Consider the following 22,401-nt stretch of genomic DNA (forward strand, 5'->3'; position numbering starts at 1 on the left):
ATTTTTGATTTTTGCAGGTTTCTATTGGTCACAATCTCTTTAAATGAAATAAACACTTGCAATTACACAGAGCTCTAAAATTAACAATAGTACTTTTCAACGCTCCTCATTTGTTTCGAGCTTCTCTCATAATATGTCGTATGTATAGGGCTTCTCATTCACAGTCATTTGTTTCGAGCTTCTGTCATGTGTCACATAGTATTAATATATCTACGACATACGTTATTGGTATAACCAATGATACAAACCAAAGACGTATGACGTAGATATATTAATATTATGTGACACATGACAGAAGCTCGAAATAAATGACAATCGATGAAAAGCCCTATAATCTGTGTATTCTTTTTCTCATGATCATCTTTCAGTGCGTCACAGTTTTTCGATTTCTTTCTAACGCATTAAATTGTATGTGACAGAAAAAAACGCACGTCGGTGATTACATTCCATCGGTGACATTTATAACATTTATTCTAGTTATTCTAGTTGCCGATAGATGGCGCCATAATAAAAAAAATATTTTTTTTTAATTAGATAATAATATTACAAATATAATCTGTATAATTTATAAGACTATACAAATCAAGGAAAATACCATTTTATAAATGCAAGAAACACATTTGATTTGTTTTTATTCCAAATTGAAAATAAAATGTGACAACTGTCAGATTTAACTAAAATGTCATGTTAGAATAAATGTCATAAATGTGTATTATCACGGACTTACCCTTTTTCCTATCATTTGTTACGCACTGAAAAATGCTCATGAAAAGGACAATATAATTAATTAATACATATACGGCATACGACAGAAGCTCGAAACAAATGAGAAGCGATGAAAAGTACTATTTGTATCCCGAGTGATAATTTGACAGTTTTAATTTTTCACCCGAAGGAGAGAGAAATTATGTTAAATTGTCATGAGGGCAATAAAAATCGGTATTCTTAAGAGATCGAGGGTAATTCGGTAAAATTATTTCATGATCAAACAATAGGGCTTTTCAACGCTTCTCATTTGTTTCGAGCTGCTGTCATATATGTCGTATGACACTTATTCACATTTACTTTACGATCTAATCCCTAAGAACCCCATTTTTTAAATCAACGTTCTTTGTAATAGTTTTTACATTTTTATCCTGTCAAATCTACTCTTTTCGCCGCCAATGTGTTTTCGCGTATAAATCACTCATTGGTTCAAGCGCCGTTGCCAGTTCTTTGTTTTTATCACACTATCCTTTTTTATAGAGTAGTTCATTTTTGTGTGTATCATAAAATTAGGATAGGTTATAGTTCTGTTTAGTTTAATGTTTATAGTAGTGTAGCTGTAGTTAAGTGATAATTTTAGGTTTTAATGAATATTCTGGAGGTGATTTTTGTATTATTTATTACAAACTTATAAATAAAAAAATCTCAACTCATATTCCCAAGAACTTCTCATATCTATTATGAGTAATACAACTACAAGTCAAATTCAAGGTTACTAGATTGCAGTCAGTTTTGTTTTGGAAGTGGTCTAGTGCAATAGTGCAATATTTTTTTCATAAAAACGTTGAGTCTAAACTTTGTTAATCATTTTATCGTAATTACAGGTTGATAAACGTTGCCGTATGAGTATAAATCAGTTCTTTATCAGACTTGAGTGATTATTCATCATCATGGCCGCGCCAAGGAATCAGCGGGTAAGTCCCCGAAATTATGTATAGTTTTAACATAGTTTTCAGCTTATAAATAGTATAATAATATTATAATATAAATCGTTTATATTTGAATATTTTCATAAAATGTACTTATTGATTATAAAAACGGGAAGTAACAAAAATTTTGATTTGCTAATAATTAAATAAAAAATGTGGTCAGCAATTTCAGTAAAAAAGTTTAGTACAATAATTTATAATAGTAAAATAAAACAACATGAGGCGAGGCGTATAAATAAACGCCTCAAAATATATTTTTAAAATAAATATTCTTCAAAATATATTTTTTTTCTTTTTTTACTTGAGTTTGGAAAGTAAGGAATAATATGAATAATTTTGTTTAAATGCCATATTTTGTTATTTTTAGTATAGCCAATCTCTATATTTAAACCTTTATCTTGCAGCATACAGCTATACCTACCTATAGGTAACAAATTTTTTATGAATAGATATTAGTATGTACTAAACTAAGTTTACTAACTAATTTTAGTACTACAAGTACTTACTAAAATTTTTTGTCTCTAATATGTAGGCATAAGATCTACTTTAATATCGTGTATTCATTTGTCATTAGAACAATAAAGGTTTGATATTTGCATTCCTTATCTTCATATTTCCAATATTGGTTATCTTTTATGTATTATTAATATTGTTTTTGTAGATTTAGATACTGGTATTATCAATTTCTGTTGATATGAATTTTTGTATAAATGACTCATGGGTTTAGTCTGGCAAGTCTGGAGTTGTATATTTTTCTATTATTTTCTGTAATTTATGAATATGCCAAATTCTCTCAAAACTTTTTTCGTACTTCCGGGCCTAAAGTGACAACTTCACTCCCTTGTGACAGGTACTAAAGTGTCACATTTAATCCCTCCGGGATTAAATATTGACGAAACTCCCGGAACGATTAAATCACAAACAAACGAATTTAAGGGATATTTTATTGAAAAATATAATTAATTAGAATGGTAATTAACGTTAATATTCAAATTAATATTGTGACAGTTCGTCATATTGACCAGTCTTTCCTGGGTTAATGCAGCAGGTAACTGACGAGTAACAGATAGGTCCTTTTCATATTGAACTGGTGTTTGTTTCGAAGATCCTGCGGAAACAGGAAGCGAGAATGAGGACTGTGGCATAACTATAGTGGACGAATCGGCGACTTGACCAAATATTTTATCTGAAATTTTTTGTTTATTTTTAATAGACGATTCAATATATCCCTCGGCCACGTTGGAGGATTTCCATCCTCCATGTCTCTTCAGCACGTCTATTGTTGCTCCCGAATCAGCTAACAAAGACGCAGATGTGCGTCTAAAACAATGTCCCGTATAAGACGTCGCATTTTCTAATTTCAAGAAAGCTGCTATTTGCCGTGGAATTGTACCAAACATGTTTTTTCCTACTACTCGCGTAGTACATTCTTTGTTGATGTATTGAACAAAAAATTTTGAATGAGTTGTCCCTGCCTTTCGCAATGCCACATATTTCCGAAATATCGCCACAAAACTGATGGCACTGTTTTCTGAATTTTTGATCACAAAATTTCGGTCAATTTTATTTTTGGTGTTTCTAATCGCAATTAGGAAGGAATCGCCCAAATCTCTCACATCGTCGATTTCTAAATCAACCAACTCTTTTCCACGACAAGCTCCCGCAACGCCCAAAATAAGTGCAACCTACAAAAAAATTGATTTCTTAAAATTTCTGAATATAAACAAATTTCCAAATTTACCTTAAGCATTAAATATTTATCATCCGGAGCCTCCCGTAAGAACTGATCTACCTGCTCAGACGTGAGAATTCTTGACTTCTTTGGCTTAAATCCCTCATTTCTTCTCTTCAAAAAAGCTAATAATTTTGGAAATTTACTTATATCAATATCTTCTCTAATGTTAATAACCGATTTCAGCATTGAGTAATGTGCCCAGAGAGTTGAGGCACAAACCGCTTTTGATTTATCATCGAAGTAGACTAACAGCGCATTTTCAGTAGGTTGTCTCACATTTTTTAAGCGGCACCACTTTTTAAAAGCATCGTACTGCTGCTCGTATAGTTTTCTAGATTTCGGTGGTAACAATTCTTCACCTACTTCGGCTGCTCTTTTATCAATATCAGATACACCTTCTTCACTCATGATACCAATAATTATCAATAACAATGTTTCTTTACAATGACACTAGTAATGACAATGTTTCTAAATTATAACTGTCACAACGCAATGTTACTATGGTAACTTATTTTAAAGACAGTTTATTAAATGAGTTGAAGAGAGAAAAAACTGATTGAAATTATTGAAATAATTAATAAAATCATACCGGAAGTACGAAAAGTATCGTATATACCTTGCGACTGAAGTACATTTAATCCTTCAGGTAAATTATGGCCCTCCCTGCGGTCGGGCCATAAACTTTACCTTCAGGATTAAATGTACTACTTCAGTCCCGCGGTATATAATGTACTATTATCCATTACTTAAATTTGTAAATTCTTTATTTCATGCATTTACTTGTATGTAATTTAAGGATCTTTTAAATTAACTTCTTGTGTAGAATACTGAAAAGCTTTTAATTTAGCATTTACTATAAGGACCATTACCTATTCTCATTTTTACTATATAAGTTAATATAACTTAAGCAGTAGTCAAGACTAATTATTATTAAAACTTTAAAAAGGGGTAAACCCTGTAGTTGGCTATATATCTTCGATATAACAACGTGGAATAAAGTAAACACTTCTGTTGTATGTAGGCATATGAATTTATTAAAATTCTTAAAATTTATCCACAAGGGAGTGGAAGTACAAAACGTTTTCGGTCAAACTGACCATCATCAGTGTAAACCATCATCATCAAAAAAAAAAAAAAAAAAAAAAAAAAAAAAAAAAAAAAAAAAAAAAATATCAAGATGGCGCCGAACGATGCGCACGTGAAATTACTCCTCTCTGTAAATGATGAGAATTTTAAGGAAAAAGCATTCAAATGTTGCCAGAAAACTACTAACGTTATAGTGTGCATAAAATGTGGAAGTATTTTTCATTTATCTTGTTCATCAAGAAAAAAGCAGAAATGTATAAAGTTATGTGATACTAGAATTGTATGTGAGACATGTGAACAATCTGAAAATCCCAAAGGAAACTCAGTAAGTCATACTCAAGAGGTAAATGCACATATCCTACAGTTGGAAATTGATTTTCTAAAAACAATTTTAAGTGAAAAAGAGGAAAAATATAAAATTTTATTTGATAATAATCAATTGTTAAAAAGAACTAACGAGCTCCTTGAAGAAAAAGTAAAACAAAAAACTAAAGAACCTGAATTCAAGGTAATTAACGTTGACAAAAGAAAAAACTGGACTTCCCCTGGTAAAGATGATAAACAACTACAAAATGTTAATGACCTTACTAATAGTAAACAAACTGAATTAGTAGTGACTAAAATTCCTGCAGACGGAACGCTAGCGCGATCCTCAACATCGACAAACTTTGGAAATGAAGTGCCAAATGAAAAAAAAATACATTACATCAAGACAAATGAGTGCCGCAATGCAAGAAGCCAAAACTCAAACTGTTTTACATAATCTGTTGAACACTGAAAATAATGCTCCGGTTCTTTCAGAGTCTTCAAGCAACGGTGCGTGGACACAGGTAGCTCATAGAAAAAAGAGGAAGTTCTTAGTTGGAAGTACCGAGTCACCTTGCAACATTGAGGCTGTTCCACAAATGATCAACCTACATGTGACTCGCCTAAAGCCTGATACAAAACCGGAGCAATTAGAAAAGTTCCTGGAAAATCATTTAGATGGCGTAAAATGCGAAATCCATCAGTCCAAAAAACCTGACATATATGCATCCATGAAAGTGACCATTAGACGAGACTTAATTAAGAATGCATGGAAGCGAGAAATCTGGCCCAGCGGAGCATTAGTCTCGTTTTTCAAGATGAGGAGGACGCTGTCGCATTAGGTGGGTCCTCAAGCAATACAACTATTTCACGTATAGTAAATGACTTTAAATTGAAGTTAATCTCGGTTAATGTACAATGTTTAACAAACAAACTTTTAAATCTTGAGCTTTTTTCTAATGCTGAAAAACCTGACATTCTATGTATTCAGGAGCACTGGTGTAATGAGGATAATATTAATCTTATTTATATCCCAGGGTACACTTTTGTAACCCATTTTACTAGAAAAAATAAAATACATGGTGGAACTCTTATTTTATCTAAATCTGGGACAGACAAGTATGCAGTCTCAGTCGTTGATTGCCGTAAATTCTCTGAGGAAGAAAGCTTTGAATGTTGTGCTGTGACTATTTTAATCAGTAACTGTAAATTTCTAGTCATTAATGTGTACAGAACGCCTAACAGCAATCTAGATTCTTTTATAAATAATTGTTTTAATATTTTAGGTCATTTTCACAACCGTGTTGATAAAATTTATCTCTGTGGAGACTTTAATATCAACTACTTAATTCAGAGCAATGAAAAACTTCGATTAGATGATCTTTTTCAATCGTTTGGTTTGTCTCTTAATATCCCAAATATACCAACACGTATTTTCATGAATAACAATAAAGTAACAAAAACAAAAATTGACTACATTGCTACTAATAATATCACTATGAATCATACTTGTCAAGTCAATCAACCCAATATGGGTGACCATCTTGCCATTATTTTTGACATTGTTGTAGGTCGTAATCAGGATAGGATGGAATCTAATATAAAACAGCAGTGTTTTAGGTGTTTAAATGATAATAATTTAGACATCCTAAAACAAGACTTAATGAGGATTGGTTTTTGCGAGGTATACAATGAAAGTAATACTAATAACGCTTTTATCGAATTTATGGATACTTTAAACTTTGCTATTACTTCAAACTGTCCCCTTAAAAGTAAAATAGGTAAGGACGTGCATAAAAGTAAAGGTTGGGTTGATCATGACATATATGCTAGGAGTAAACAATTAAAAAACCTATTTAATGAAGCTAAAAACTCTAATAATAGTAACATCTGGAATGAGTATAAAGCTACCAAGAAGGAATACAATAATCTTATTGCTGAAAAGAAAAGGGAATTCAATTATCTTCAAATTGTAAGTAGTAATAATAAACAAAAAACTATGTGGAGTATAGTAAATAAAACTATAGGGAGAAAGCAAAGTACTAATAAAATTAAACTCAAAATTGAAGACAAACTAATATCTGATGATAAAAATTTAGCTCAATATTTTGCATGCCATTTCAATGACAGAAATAATGCACTAAAAAATAGGCTTGACAATAACCCTCAAAACTGTACTTTATCACATAGGTGGACTATAGACAGTTTTGTTTATTTTCCAGTAACATCTGATGAGGTTCTTGATATTATTTGTGGTCTTAAAAATAAACATTCTTTTGGAAATGATGAATTAAACACAAGAATGATCAAACACATCAAGGATGTTATATCAGAACCGCTGGCATATTTAATTAACCTAGTATACAACACAGGTGAATTTCCTGAAAACCTAAAATTAAGTAAAATTGTTCCAGTATATAAAAAATCCGATCACACTTGTATTGATAATTATAGACCTATTTCTTTGTTAAATGTAATTTCAAAAATTTTTGAACGAGCTTACTACACTAGGATCATACAGTTTTTGGACAAAAATAATGCACTGTGTTCAGAACAGCATGGCTTTCGATCCGGAAGATCAACAGAGGGGGCTACTGAAGTATTTATGGAATCTGTCTATAGGCACCTTGATGATGGTCTTCTTGTAGTGGGTATCTTCTTTGATCTTTCCAGAGCATTCGACAGTCTTAAATTTGAATTTGTCCTTAACAAATTGTATGTCCACGGAATAAGAGGTAACATGTTAAATTTATTGAACTCATATCTTCTGGAGAGGAAATTCTATGTTGAATTAAACAAGGAAAGGTCAGACATCTTCAGTGTAGATGTAGGAGTGCCGCAGGGATCTGTGTTGGGACCACTGCTATTTCTTATTTTTGTCAATGACCTACCCGATCATATTACTCATGACCACATTGTAATGTACGCAGATGACTCATCTGTGATTGTATCAGCACATACATACGTAGAGCTTCAAAATAGAGTGTCAAGGGTTATCAGATTATTCCAAACATGGTGTACACAAAACTTGCTACAACTGAATATTGATAAAACATCGTATATACATTTTAGATGCAAACGAAATATGCCAGTTGTGTCTATTCCTGAAATTGTAAATATTCCAAACATAAAATTTTTAGGTGTATTCTTGGACCAGTTTATGAGTTGGGATGTTCACGTTGAATATGTTAATAAGAAACTAAATTGTTCATTCTATGCTTTAGTACAGTTGAAGAGAACACTCAGTATTAAAACTCTCATTAATGTATATTATTCTTTGGTTTATTGTCACCTTACTTATAATGTTACGTTATGGGGTAATTCCACAAAATCAGACACAGTGTTTATTAAACAGAAGAGAATTATTAGACTTATCTTCAATATTCCTTTTGGGCATACTTGTAAGCAAGTTTTCATTAATAACAATATCTTACCGTTGCCTTCCATATATATCTTGAAATCCATATTGTATATTAAGCATAATTTACATTCATTCAAGAGAAATTCTGATTTACATGCATACTCAACTAGGAATGCCAATCAGTTTGTTACTGTTGGTCACAAACTATCCAAATTTGAGAAGTCCACAGATTATGTGGGGGTCAGGCTATATAATCATCTTCCAAATGAAGTTAGATCTTTGCATCCGGTGAAATTCAAAAGAATTGTGAAAAGTATACTATGTAAACATGCAAGTTAAGAAACCAGAACTGCTAAATCACCAATAATAAAAGGACAGCGTCAGCAAGCTTCACCTCGACCACACCTCGGCGTCACCGAGCTTATAAATAAACTTTTGCATTGTATAGCGTCACTCTTATTTTGCATTTAACTGTAGTAAGTAGTCCCTTGTCAATAAAGTTCTTTTTAAAAACGTTGTTCTTGGACTTAAAAACTTCACTGGCGCAGTCAGTAGGATTTTTCGGGAATTACGTCGCAAAATTACGTTACAAAAATCGAACGATTTCGCGAGTAGTTTTTCGTTTTAACGATTTACCGGAAAACCGAACTTTTTGTGAAAGTGTCCAAGATCAGCTTTAGACAAGGTATCACCAAGACCTGGGGAGAGAACAAGAATCGTCGAACCCTAGAGGCAGTAGATTTTAAACAGTAGTTCAACGAGACCTGGGAGAAGAACAAAATCGTCGAATCCTATAGGCAGAAATGTTGAAATTCTACATTTTAATGTAAGTGTTTCCTATTTTTTCCATTTTATTATTCCATTTTATATTTTCCTATGCATATTTGAGAATACTTATAGTCAGAGAGCTAACGACAGTAAATGATTTTTTTTAAGATTTTATGATTTTACAAAGATTTTTATTTTAAATAAGAAAAAGAATATTATTATTATATTATATTATTATATTTTTGAAAATATTTGATTATATTGAAGTGAAATATATTTAATATTTTATTACAATTTGATATAGTATCTGAACAAAAAGAATAAATATTTAATGAGTGAAACTGATAGTAATTTAGATTTAAGTAGCCTTGTAGCAGAATTAAATTCAATTTTAGAACCAAATAGTAATAAAGATAACGAAATGGCTCAAACAAACTACCAATTGTTAAAACTATACTTAGATTCTATTCCAGCATATGATGGTAATCCACATACTTTAACCATATTTATTGAAAATTGTGAAAATTTAATAACTAATTTTGCTAGCCAAACAGATGGCACCTTGAATACATTTTTACTTCGAGCTATATTAGGTAAATTAAATGGAAGAGCTCAAATGTTAATAGGCTCTAGGACAGAATTAAATACATGGCAACTTGTAAAAGATGCCCTAAATCTTAGTTTTGGAGATCAGAGAGATCTCGATTGCCTTATCCAAGACCTGATAACGTTGAGGCCTTTCAAAAATGAAACCCCTTATAATTTTGGCATGCGTTGTCAAGAAACACGTAGTTTAGTAGCACAAAAATTAAATACCCTTAATATTAAAGCACCAGAAAAATTAATTAGAATACAAAGTTACGATGACTTATGTTTAAAAACTTACATTAGAGGCTTACCCTTATCGTTACAAACAAATATTAGATTGAGAAACCCAGACAGTTTAGAGAAAGCTATGTGCTTCGTTATCGAAGAAGAGAATTTTCTATATTCGTTACAACGCGGAAATAATTTAAACTCACAAAATTCTTTTAGACCCTCATCGAGACATACTCCTATGAGAAACAATAATACTAATCAAACTTTTATTCCTAGAAATAATTTTCAACAAAATCGCCCTAATATGAGATTTCCACCTTACCGATATCAAAATATCAGACCGCAATACCAGAATAATAATTTTAATCCTAACAATACTTTTCAACCACACCAAAATCATTTCCGAAATTTCAATAATTATAATTCTAACTTCAACCCAAGAAATTTCGACAATAATAATTCTAATTTTCGACCAAGATACTTCCATAATAATAATCCTAATTTTCAACAAAGAAATGTTAATAATCAACCTCAAAATCAAAATCAATACCAGCCAGAACCGATGGATACAAATTCACGAAATACTTCTTTAAGATCTAAACCACATTTTACTTCCACGCAATTATTTAATCAACAAATTAATAACGATCAAATACAATTCGAAAATCCCTTTGAAAATAATAATATTCCCACTGATTACGAATACCCGACTCAAAGTTCATTACCCTATTCATTACCGCCTTACGAGAACAATTATGAAACTCAATCCAGTCCTTATCAAACTCAAGACAACACAAATGAAAGATCATATCACAATCCAACTCAAAATGTTGAAAACGTAAATTTTTGCATGACCCAAGAAAATTACAATCCGACATAATATACTTAAATACAACGATAGCAGATTTACCACATATTATTATACCAGAACTCAATGCCAGATTTTTATTAGATACAGGGTCTTCCAAAAGTTTAATTTCCCCACACTTAGCGCATAAATATTATAAAAATTTTATTTCTTACGAAAATTTTAATATACAGACGGCTCACGGAATTTCTACGCACAATGAAATAATTAATATTCCAGCTTTTAACATTTTTAAAGTAAACCAATATAATAAGTTTTATGTTTTTAAATTTAGCGAAAATTTTGATGGATTAATTGGTATAGATTTATTACAAAAATTAAAAGCTTCAATTAATGTCAACACGAGACAAATGAAAACGCCTTATGTAACAATACCCATAATTTTTGAACCCAGTAAAAAGAATATATTATATCCCAAAGCAACTTTTAATCATACAATAATTATTCCCCCTAGAACTAAGCAAATAGTCAAAATACCGGTAAAATTAAATGAAGGATTAGGTATACTAGAATATAAAAATTTCGGTAAAGGAATCGAAATGCCCAAAGCAGTAGTTAACGTAAAAAATAATTTTGCTATAACCACTATTACGAATATGAGCGAATATAAGACAACGTTAAGTGATATTGAACCCTTAGATATAGAACCATTAGATATAGTAAATACTAATTTTATAAGAAAGATGGAAACTGACGAAGAAACGTCTATTAATGATGATAATATGTTAAAAAGGAATTTAAAAAATATAAGGATAAATCATTGCAACAAAGAAGAAAAAGAATTACTAAGAAATCTTTGTTTCCAATATAGAGACATATTTTATTGTGAAGGCATACCCTTAAGTTTTACTAATAGTATTAAACATAAAATTAAAGTTACTGATGATTCTGCAATATATACAAAATCATATCGTTTCCCGGAAGTTCACCGAGAAGAAGTTAAATCCCAAATAAATAAGATGTTAGCAGAAGGTATAATAGAAGATAGCAATTCAGCGTTTTCGAGTCCCATTTGGGTGGTCCCGAAAAAACAAGATGCTACAGGAAAAAGAAAATGGCGTCTAGTAATAGATTACAGAAAGTTAAACGAGAGAACCGTAGATGATAAATACCCATTACCAAACATAACAGAAATTTTAGATAAATTAGGAAGAGCAAATTATTTTTCGACACTAGATCTTGCAAGTGGCTTCCACCAAATAGAAGTAGACCCACAAGATGTTGAAAAAACAGCCTTTAGTACCCCACAAGGTCACTTTCAATTTAAAAGAATGCCTTTTGGTTTGAAAAATGCACCCTCAACTTTTCAGAGAGTAATAGACAATGTTTTAAGAGGACTAACAGACGAAACATGTATAGTATATTTAGACGATATTTTAATTTATAGCACATCTTTACAAGAGCACCTTGAAAAATTAAAAATAGTTTTCGAAAGACTTAGAAAAAGTAATTTAAAGGTACAATTAGACAAGTCAGAATTTTTACAAAAAACAGTTATGTATTTAGGACATGTAATTACCCCTCAAGGCGTAAAACCAAACCCTGATAAAATCGCAGCTATAAAGAGATTTCCCATTCCAAAAACCCAAACTGAAATAAAAAGCTTTTTAGGATTACTAGGTTACTATAGACGATTTATAAAAGATTTTGCAAAAATTACTAAACCAATGACCAAATGTTTGAAAAAAGGTTCTAAAGTAAACCACGATAAAGATTTTATTGACTGTTTTGAAACTTGCAAACAAATATTAACAAATGATCCTATTTTACAATACCCAAATTTTAGCGAACCATTTATATTAACGACAGATGCTAGCAATTATGCAATTGGAGCCGTATTATCACAAGGAAATGTACCAAATGATCGACCCATCGCATACGCCTCAAGAACACTAAATAAATCAGAGACAAATTATTCAACTATAGAAAAGGAGCTATTAGCAATTGTATGGGCCTGTAAACATTTTAGACCATACCTTTACGGAAGAAAATTTTTCATTTACACGGATCACAAACCATTATCTTGGCTTTTTAGTCTAAAGGAGCCAAACTCAAAATTAATACGTTGGCGTCTAAAACTAGAAGAATACGATTATAAAATTATTTATAAAAAAGGAAAACATAATACAAACGCAGACTGTTTATCTCGCATTACAATTAACGCATTAGAAGATGAATCAATAATAAATAATCCTGGAGACGTAGACGAAGATATTTTAAAGTACCTCCAAAATTTTGCAGAGAATCCATTAGACCAACAACCTTCAACAAGTAACAATAACGACTCAAGAAAAATTAACATTATTTCTGATATAAGAATACCTCCAGACAAAATAAATACACAAGACGAAAGCTCAGACGAATCTACACAACATACAACCGCAAACGAAACAACGAATCAAGGAATACCCATTTTAGACGAAATAATAAATAACAAAGTTCACCAAATCTTAGTATACCCTAACGTTTACCCAAAAACCGATATAACTCATGAAACTTATCAAAACCATAAAATAATTAAAGTAAAAATCCCTGAAACTGATAATGAAAAAGATATTTTTGAATTTCTTATGGCATACACAGACCTTAACACTACATTTTATTTGTACTTCAGTAAAGACAACCTGTATAATGATTTTAATAAATATTACCTAAAACATTTTTCTGAAAATGGTCCGAAACTAATTAAATGCACTAGATTAATTAATACAGTAGCAAACGAAGAGGAACAAATAATTTTATTAAAAAACTACCACGAAGGAAAAACTAACCATAGAGGAATTAACGAAACATTTGAAAAATTACGTCAAAATTATTACTGGAAAAATATGAAGACAACTATTACTAATTACATTAACGAATGTTCTATTTGCCAAAAAAATAAATATGGTAGACACACCCCTTATGTCCCACTAATGCTTACGGAAACCGCCAGCAAACCTTTTCAAATTATTCATATAGATATTTTTACATATGACGGTAACAAATATTTGACCCTCACAGATGCATTTACTAAATTTGCTCAAGCTTATTCTATTCCAGGTAAAAACGCAATTCACATTACGAAATCCTTAATAAAATACTTCACTTCTTTTGGCATTCCCCAATTAATAGTAGCAGACAAAGGTAGAGAATTTAATAATGAAGTAATAAAAGATTTATTAGCAATTCACAAAATCAAAGTTCATTTTACTACTCCTGGCCACCATGAATCAAATTCAATAGCTGAACGAATACACTCTACATTAATCGAACATTTAAGACTTCTAAAACAAACGTATCCTAACGAAGATGACCTAATGGACTATGCTCTTATAGCTTACAATAATTCTATTCATAGTTCCACAAAATTTACCCCATTTGAACTAACTTTCGGACATACGGATTCTAGAAACCCCAACGAACTATTTCTTTCTCAAAATTTCTATTCAGAATATATAAATAATCATAAAGACAAACTAAAACACGTTTACCAAAATGTACATGAAAACCTAACACAAAACAAAACTAAAGTAATTGATAAAAGAAATGATCAAGGAGAAATAAATTCAGAATTTAAAATTGGACAAGTAGTTTATAAAGTTAATACCCAAAAACGTAACAAAAAACATCAACCATACTTAGGTCCCTACAAAATAACCAAAATTCTTGACAGAAACCGAGTAGAACTTGTACGACAAAGACTTAAATATAAAAAAGACATTAACCAGACAGAAATTATACATATTAAAGAACTAAAGAAACCTCCCGTTGCAGGTTCACCCTCTGGACAACAAACGTCGACGCAAGACGAGACACATCCAAATTCCATAACTTAAACGACAATCCCGGACTTTTACCCCTTCATTTAGGCACAGCCCGAATTCAGACAGATGTTTGGACTTTTATACATATCTATGACATTACAAACATTTCTACAAATTTCCTTACTCTACAAAATCAATATGATTCCATGATAAATACCCTTTCAAATACTTCCCAAATTCTAAGCTTTAATAAAGAATTTCAAGACTCCTATCATTTAATCCAAATTTTAGAAAACAAAATTTATCTCGAATTAAGACAATTAAATCCCTTTTGGAATACCAGATCTAAAAGATCTCTATTTGATGGTGTAGGTTCCGCAATAAAATTTATAACCGGAAACCTAGACCAAAACGATGCAAAACGCTACGACGACGCTATATCAACTCTAACAAATAATCAAAATAATATTAAAACTATAGTTAAAAATCAAATCACCTTATTAAGATCTTCAATAAAGAATTTTGAAAATAATACAAAAATCTTAGCTCATAACCAGTTAATTTTAAGTTCACGCATAACAGAAGTTCAAAACTTAATTAAAGATATAAAAGTAGAAAAAGTTGAGACATTTCATTATTTTGCACTAGAAAGACTTGTATCGCAATTTTACACTAGTTTCCAAATTATTTATGATCTTCTAGAAAAAATCGAAGTTGCTATCAGCTTTTCAAAACTAAATACATTTCATAATTCGATAGCCGACCCAGATGAACTATTTCTCGAAATATTAAACGTTAGTAAATTCCTTAAAAATAACAAATTCCCTTTTGAATTATCTTTGCAAAATATTTTGTTGTTCGAAAAAATAATAAAGATAAAAAGTTATAGTAAAGCAAATAAAATAATTTTTGTACTTGAATTACCCATTGTTGAGATCAATGACCATGATTATTATCATCTTTATTCCTTTCCGACCCGATACCAAACTCATTTTAGAACAATTATTCCAAAATCCAAGTTCCTACTTTCCAATCGATACCAATATGCACTTGCCAACGTTCAGTGTCAAAAATTGTTAGAAGAAGAATATTTATGCCACGATGTCCAGTCCATTGAAGTAACACCAACAGCCCCTTGCGAAGTTCAACTAATACAGTACTCAAAATTTGTAAATCAATGTCAATCAGTGCCAACAGAAATTAACAATATAAAAATTCAAAAACTTGAAAACAATAAGTGGATCGTAATAACTCTAAACAAAGTGATTAGTATTCAAAAATGCGACAAAAATTCGGACAATATTCCATTAAACGGTAGTTACTTAATCGAACTCAATAGTGCGTGCGAAATTTATATAGACAATTACGTTTTAAAATCATTTGAACTAAAAACTCCAAACTTTGTTAAAATGGAACTGCCAAATTTAGAAGTGTTACTAAAAACCCCGGTCAGTGATCTAAACTTTAAAACAATAAAAATAGACTCGATAAAATTAGACGAATTAAATAATGTTCAAAGTGCTTTAGCAGATCAAGAAAACAAAATAGACAATCTAGACACAGTTCCCATTCATTTTCAACATGTCAGTTTTTATACCATAATTTTATATGTCATAGCAATCATTTTCCTTGTCTACACCATTTGGCAAATATACAGGAAAAATACGAATCCAGAATCACCAAAAGAATCCACAGAACAAGAAAAGAAGGTACCAGAAAATTTTCCATTTCTTCGAACTATGCCACCCCATAGTTCTCATCTAGCCCCGGAGGAGTTAAGAAACCAGAACTGCTAAATCACCAATAATAAAAGGACAGCGTCAGCAAGCTTCACCTCGACCACACCTCGGCGTCACCGAGCTTATAAATAAACTTTTGCATTGTATAGCGTCACTCTTATTTTGCATTTAACTGTAGTAAGTAGTCCCTTGTCAATAAAGTTCTTTTTAAAAACGTTGTTCTTGGACTTAAAAACTTCACTTGCATTCTACAGTGTAGAAGAATACTTAGCAACTAGATTGCTGTTATGAGTTCTGTCTAATATTAATAATTTTCATATTTATCAATGTACATTATGTTAAATCTAAAATTTAAGTGTATGTATAGGTATTTGATTATGTGTCTGTGACTATATTGTGTTGTATATCTGACGTGTATATCCATCTTTATGATGGCAGCTGTAAAGCTATACCAATAAAGTATTCTATTCTATTCTATTCTAAACGTCCAGTGTACAAGTAATTGTAACTAGCCACTTTAATAGGTGTAAAAACCTCTAAATTACATTTTTGTTACATTCTATATTAAAAATTAGTCGACATTAAGTCGATGTCTTAAGATTTTAAAGATCATATGTGAATGTATTTCATCCTTGCTCGAAAATTGCACAAGGTACTTGTGTTCTAGTGAGAGGCTAATGACAACTAATTATTATTATCAAGTGTTTGACTTTTAGCATAACAGAAATAGTCACAGTATAACACGTTACAATCATTCTACCACAAAATTAATTATTATAGGCTAGTGATGATGAACCTTTTGAGCTCGGTGTGTGAAAATTTGAAAAATTGAAACATATTTTTCATGGTGTGTCAAGTGTCTCATATCACAAAAGTAAAGACTAAAAAAGGAAATATTTATAATTTTTTAAGTCATTTACATTAATCAAAAAAATTAATTTACATAAATTCAGACTAGCTGAAGTCCATCTTTGTAGCAATACCTAAAAAAACAATACCATAAAAGGTTCAGAATATCAATTTAGTGCCACACTCTTTAAGATTTTCCTAAAAATACTTTACAAAAGAATTAGACGCAATTGCAAAGATCTCGAAGATACCCAATTTGGTTTTAGAAATGCTGTGGGAACCATGGCGGCACTTTTTGTGCACTAAACACCCTATTGCAAAAATGCTGTGACCAAAGATGTATTTGCATGCTTAATGGACTTCAAAAAGGCATTCGAAAATGTGCTTCTTCTTAAGGTGCCTTCTCCATTATTGAAGGTTAACTATAACTCAAGCAAATTGCTCTCTCTCTCTCTCTCTCTGGAGTGGTTCTTGGTATCGAAAAAGTACAGCATGTAAAATTAATGCAGATGCTAAAAAATATAGGAAAATATGACAAAGATATTTTTGGACAGGTTGTATATTAGTGCACCCAATAGCTTGACATGTAACACCGTTGCCATATCCTCAATTTTTTCATACTAACACATTTCATGCATTTAAGAAATAGTTTTGAAACACCACTAAAGTAAAGTTTTTTATGTTGTTTTTTAGTACAAAAGCTCAAAAGAGGCATTTTAATTATAAAAAAGTAGATAAATAGGTAAATCAAACATATGAATGATTATAATAAATTAAAAAATAGTTTTGAAACACCAATAAAGCAAAGTTTTTTAGTAGAAAAAGCTCAAAAGATGCATTTTAAATCAAAGTTAATTAAAATTGTTATAAAGAAGAAGATCAACTAATAAAACTTTACTTTATTGGTGTTTCAAAACTTTTTTTAATTTATTATAATCATCTGTTTGATTTATCTACAGTATAATTCAATAAGCGATGCAGGGCATATAAACAACAATAAATTTAGCAGATAATTGTTAAAGATGTTCCAAATGAGTCTACTCGTTCCGATAAGTAACAGTATAATTATGACACTTTATTAATTTTTTTCTTTTCCCAACTATTAATGTTTATTGCATAGTAAATAAATTATTGTTATCACTGAACACATAGGATGTGAAAAAATGATCCGATTTATAAAATCAATGAATATTTTTTGCATACATGCAAGTAACAGTTCTTCAAAAATATATAAAAACTAACCGAAATGTCCATCTTTATTTCGTTACTGCCGACGTCGTCGGCAGCTCATACAGGTTCGGACAAGATTTAAGTAGGTATTATTTCGGTATTAAAATTTTGTAATTTGAATCGATTAGTTAGTAAATTTTTAGTGGTCTTGATGGTTAAACGACAATAAATTTTATTTATGCTGTTAATGTTGAATTAGCAATTATTTGTCGTGCCATTTAAAACTATTTAAGTATATATTTTTATTTGTATAACGACCCTATTTGTACGTGATTGTGATTACCGTAACAGTAGTAACCACGTATTATTTCAATAACAGAAAACAGATATTGAAACCAAAAATGTCATCCACTAATTCTGCTGATGAATTGGTTGAAAATACATGGAATCCTCCTCGAAAACGCAGTAAAAGAAGCCCTCTTAGCGTTGAAGTTAAAGAAATAATTTTAAATGTTTTTAAATGTGAAAGACAAGAAAATCCCGGGATAGTGGTTGAAGATATGTATTTTGAAAAAAGTGGCCAATAAAGTTGAAGTTTGTGATAGAAGTGTTTACGCTGATCAAGGAATACAAAACGAATCATCACTTCGCTGAACCTTGGGGCTTGTTTATATGCAGGCGGTTTGCCAACGTCGACGTCGCGGTTTACCTGAAAAACCCAACCGCCGTGGTTCAAGTTAACATAGAAACAAATGCAACCGCTCAAAATCGTACATATGCAACCGCGAGTTTTACGCGGTTTACCAGCGTTTAAACAGGTTAATCGCGACGTTTACGTTGGCAAACCGCCCTATCTAAACAAGGAATTAAACCTATGACTTGCATGCCTCATTGCTTGACTTTACGTTTAGTTCTGATGACATTTACAGTAATATGCATTCCCCAAAATTTTCAAATTTAGATAAGTTAACAGTCACGAGTCACGACATATTAATAATTAATTATGAATATATAATATATAGGGTGTCCCAAAACTAGCGGAACGGTCGAATATTTTGCGAAATAAACATCGGATCGAAAACTGAAAAATACGTATTCAATAATTTTCAAAAATCTATCAAATGCCATCAAACACCAACCCCCACTACACCCCCTGGAGGTGGGGTAAGGGGTAACTTTAAAATCTCAAAGAGAAACCCCCAGTTTTTATTGCAGATTTGGATTCGTTACGTAAAAGTAAGCAACTTTTATTCAAAACATTTTTTCGAACTGTGGATAGATGGCGCTATAATTGGGAAAAACGATTTATCCTGATACCATAGGTAAATTATAGAAACGGTCTAATATCTCGAGAAATACACTTCCAAATGAGAATCCAAAAAACAGGTTTTTAATATTTTTCTAAAACTTATCGATAAACACCAAACATGACCCTTCAACCCGCCCCCTGGATGTGGGGTGGGGGGTTACTTTAAAATTTTAAATAGCAACCCCCACTTTTTATTGCAGATTCGCATTCGTCATGAAAAATTAAGCAACATTTATTCAAAAAATTTTTTAAAATAGCATAGATGGCGCTAATAAATGGTATTTTTCCAATTAAAGCGCCATCTATCAACAATTCTAAAAATGTTACGAATAATATGTTACTTAATTTTTCATGACGAATCCGAATCTGTAATAAAAAGTGGGGGTTGCTATTTAAGATTTTAAAGTTAACCCCCACCCCACCTCCAGGGGGTAAGTTGGAGGGTCATGTTTGGTGTTATTCGATAGGTTTTCGAAAAGTATTAAAAACCTTTTATGTTTGTTTTCTCATTTGGAAGTGTATTTGTCGAGATATTAGACCGTTTCTATAATATACCTATGGTATCAGGATAAATCGTTTTTCTCAATTATAGCGCCATCTATCCACAGTTCGAAAAAATCTCTTGAATAAAAGTTGCTTACTTTTACGTAACGAATCCAAATCTGCAAAAAAACTAGGGGTTTCCATTTGAGATTTTAAAGTTACTCCCCACCCCACCTCCAGGGGGTGTAATGGGGGTTTGATGTCATTGTATAGATTTTTGAAAATGATTGAACACGTATTTTTCAGTTTTTCGATCCGATGTTTAGTTCGCGAAATATTCGACCGTTCCGCTACTTTTGGGACACCTTGTATATTATTTCAACATAATTGAGTAATGAGTATTTTTTTGTTATTATTTTTATGAAACTTTTTGGAATTGTACACACAACTAAGTATATCAAAAATTAAAAATAAAACTTATATTTCTTGTAGGCACTCTGTACATAAAATTGTTGGCAAAAAAATAAATTCTTGGGTTTTTCGCCCTGTATAAATGGTTCGTATTATCGGATATCAACTAAAACAATCAGGTTCTTTGTCGAGCACTTTTGCAAAATTAAAATATAAATTTCGTATTTTATACGACAATATATATTCTGACTAAACAAAAAGATAATCCTAAATGCGGCCCTGTTGAGGCCTACACGTGGTAATATTTACATCGCCCTGCATTGCTTATTGAATTATACTTTAGGTATTTATCTACTTTTTTTTGTAATTAAAACGCCTCTTTTGAGCTTTTGTATTAAAAACAACATAAAAAATTTACTTTAGGGGTTTTTTTTTTTGTGTTTTGTGTTTTATTGGCACTGGTTTTCATAACCAACTGGCCAGTCAATTTCATAATTGTTTTTTAGACTATAACTTATCACCAACTCAGGGGAGTAATGTGTAGGAATGTGGGGGAAAATTTTCATACGGGGAGTCAGACAAGGTTGAATTCTGTCGCCAACATTGTTCAATGTTTACTCAGACCAGTTTTTTTAAAAGGCACTTGAAAGAGCCATATGGAGTAAAAATCAACCTAATATAATTAGACCCCAGATGATACAGTAATTCTGTCAGATATTATTGAAGGTCTCCAAATGTTGTTTGATCGTATTCAAGAAGTAGGAGAGGAAATGGGTATTACAATAAACTCAAGCAAAACCAAATTTTTAGTTTTTAGTCGTAACCCACATCCAGCTACATAGCTTCAATTAAATGGATTCCAAGTTGAAAAGTTCACAAAATGACATATTTGGGAACTGTCATAAGTTACCAACTAGATCCAGATATAGAAATAAAACTCAGAATAGCAATGACTAAAACTCTTTTATGAAAATGAAGTCGTTTCTTTGCAACAATCATCTCAGTTTAGAACTAACACAAAGAATTATTAAGTGCTATGTTTGGTCTATACTTTTGTATCTTGCAGAAGTGTGGACACTAAAAGTATGGAGATCATGAACAGAATTGAAGCATTGGAAATGTGGATAGATAACATGGAAGATACCATGGAAACTAACGAGGAAAAAACACCAGAAAATGTCTTATCTGGGACATATAGTGAGGGGAAATCGATATAGAATACTACAACTTATCCTTGCAGGCAAGATAGAGGGCCGTAGAAGTGTAAAGAGATAACATGTTTCTTCAATGGTCCTAGTCAACGTTGGATAATTATGATATGGCACTTCAAGAAGAAGTAATAAAAAACAATATAAAATTTATACATAAAATTAGTGACTTTTTGGGCGCTGAAGTTTTTCTGCCAAACCTTTTATTTTGGGTTTATAGTTAGTTGTTTTCAAAATCAAGCAAGCACCACTGATTTCATCTGTTGACTGATACCATTTGTTAAAAGAGGATCATTTATAAAATATTTGGGTCTCGAGTCGACCGTAGGCGTGTCAAAGAGCACTGACGTGTCCAGGAGAACCCTAGGCCCGAACATAATATAAATCACTGAAAGAACATACATTACTAGGGCTGAAATACTTCGGAAAACAGGCACAAATCACCTTATAATTATATTAGGCTTCCCAACAAACGTTAGTCAAGAAGAGCTAAAATTAGGCTGTTTCATGGAGTCAACAAGCTGCAGACTGTGTGGCAGTGAACCTGAAACAGATTAACCGTAATAAAAAGACACTAGATTGGAGGAGACAAACACTTTTTGGAGACTACCAAATGATTCCAAAATTTATGGTCCCCATCCACTAGACCTGTGTGTGTAAGCTGGCGCAAGGTTCCAGAACTATGGAATGGTTATCATAAATAAATGGAAGATCACAATTGGCTGCAGTACAACCATAGACATATTACATAATAATAGACTAGGCATGGTAGGCAAAATAGTGTAGCTCAGAGCAGTCGGTAGGTGGTCTATGTATCTCTCTCTTTAATACGGACAGACTACTATGTGA

At 31.5% G+C, this 22,401-nt stretch overlaps 1 protein-coding gene across 1 annotated transcript in view; it reads left to right on the plus strand.

Moving 5' to 3' along the window:
- Window positions 1–1,243: 1,243 nt before the first annotated feature.
- Window positions 1,244–22,401, plus strand: part of LOC114325757 (putative helicase mov-10-B.1) — a 181,567-nt gene continuing 160,409 nt past the window's right edge. The window contains exons 1-2 of the mRNA XM_050655359.1: window positions 1,244–1,366; window positions 1,590–1,679. Of these exons, the coding sequence (XP_050511316.1) occupies window positions 1,656–1,679 (24 nt within the window). The 5' untranslated portion in view covers window positions 1,244–1,366; window positions 1,590–1,655. The remainder of the gene's footprint in view (window positions 1,367–1,589; window positions 1,680–22,401) is intronic.

The sequence above is a fragment of the Diabrotica virgifera genome, chromosome 7, assembly GCF_917563875.1.
Source record: "Diabrotica virgifera virgifera chromosome 7, PGI_DIABVI_V3a".
Classification (NCBI taxonomy): domain Eukaryota; kingdom Metazoa; phylum Arthropoda; class Insecta; order Coleoptera; family Chrysomelidae; genus Diabrotica; species Diabrotica virgifera.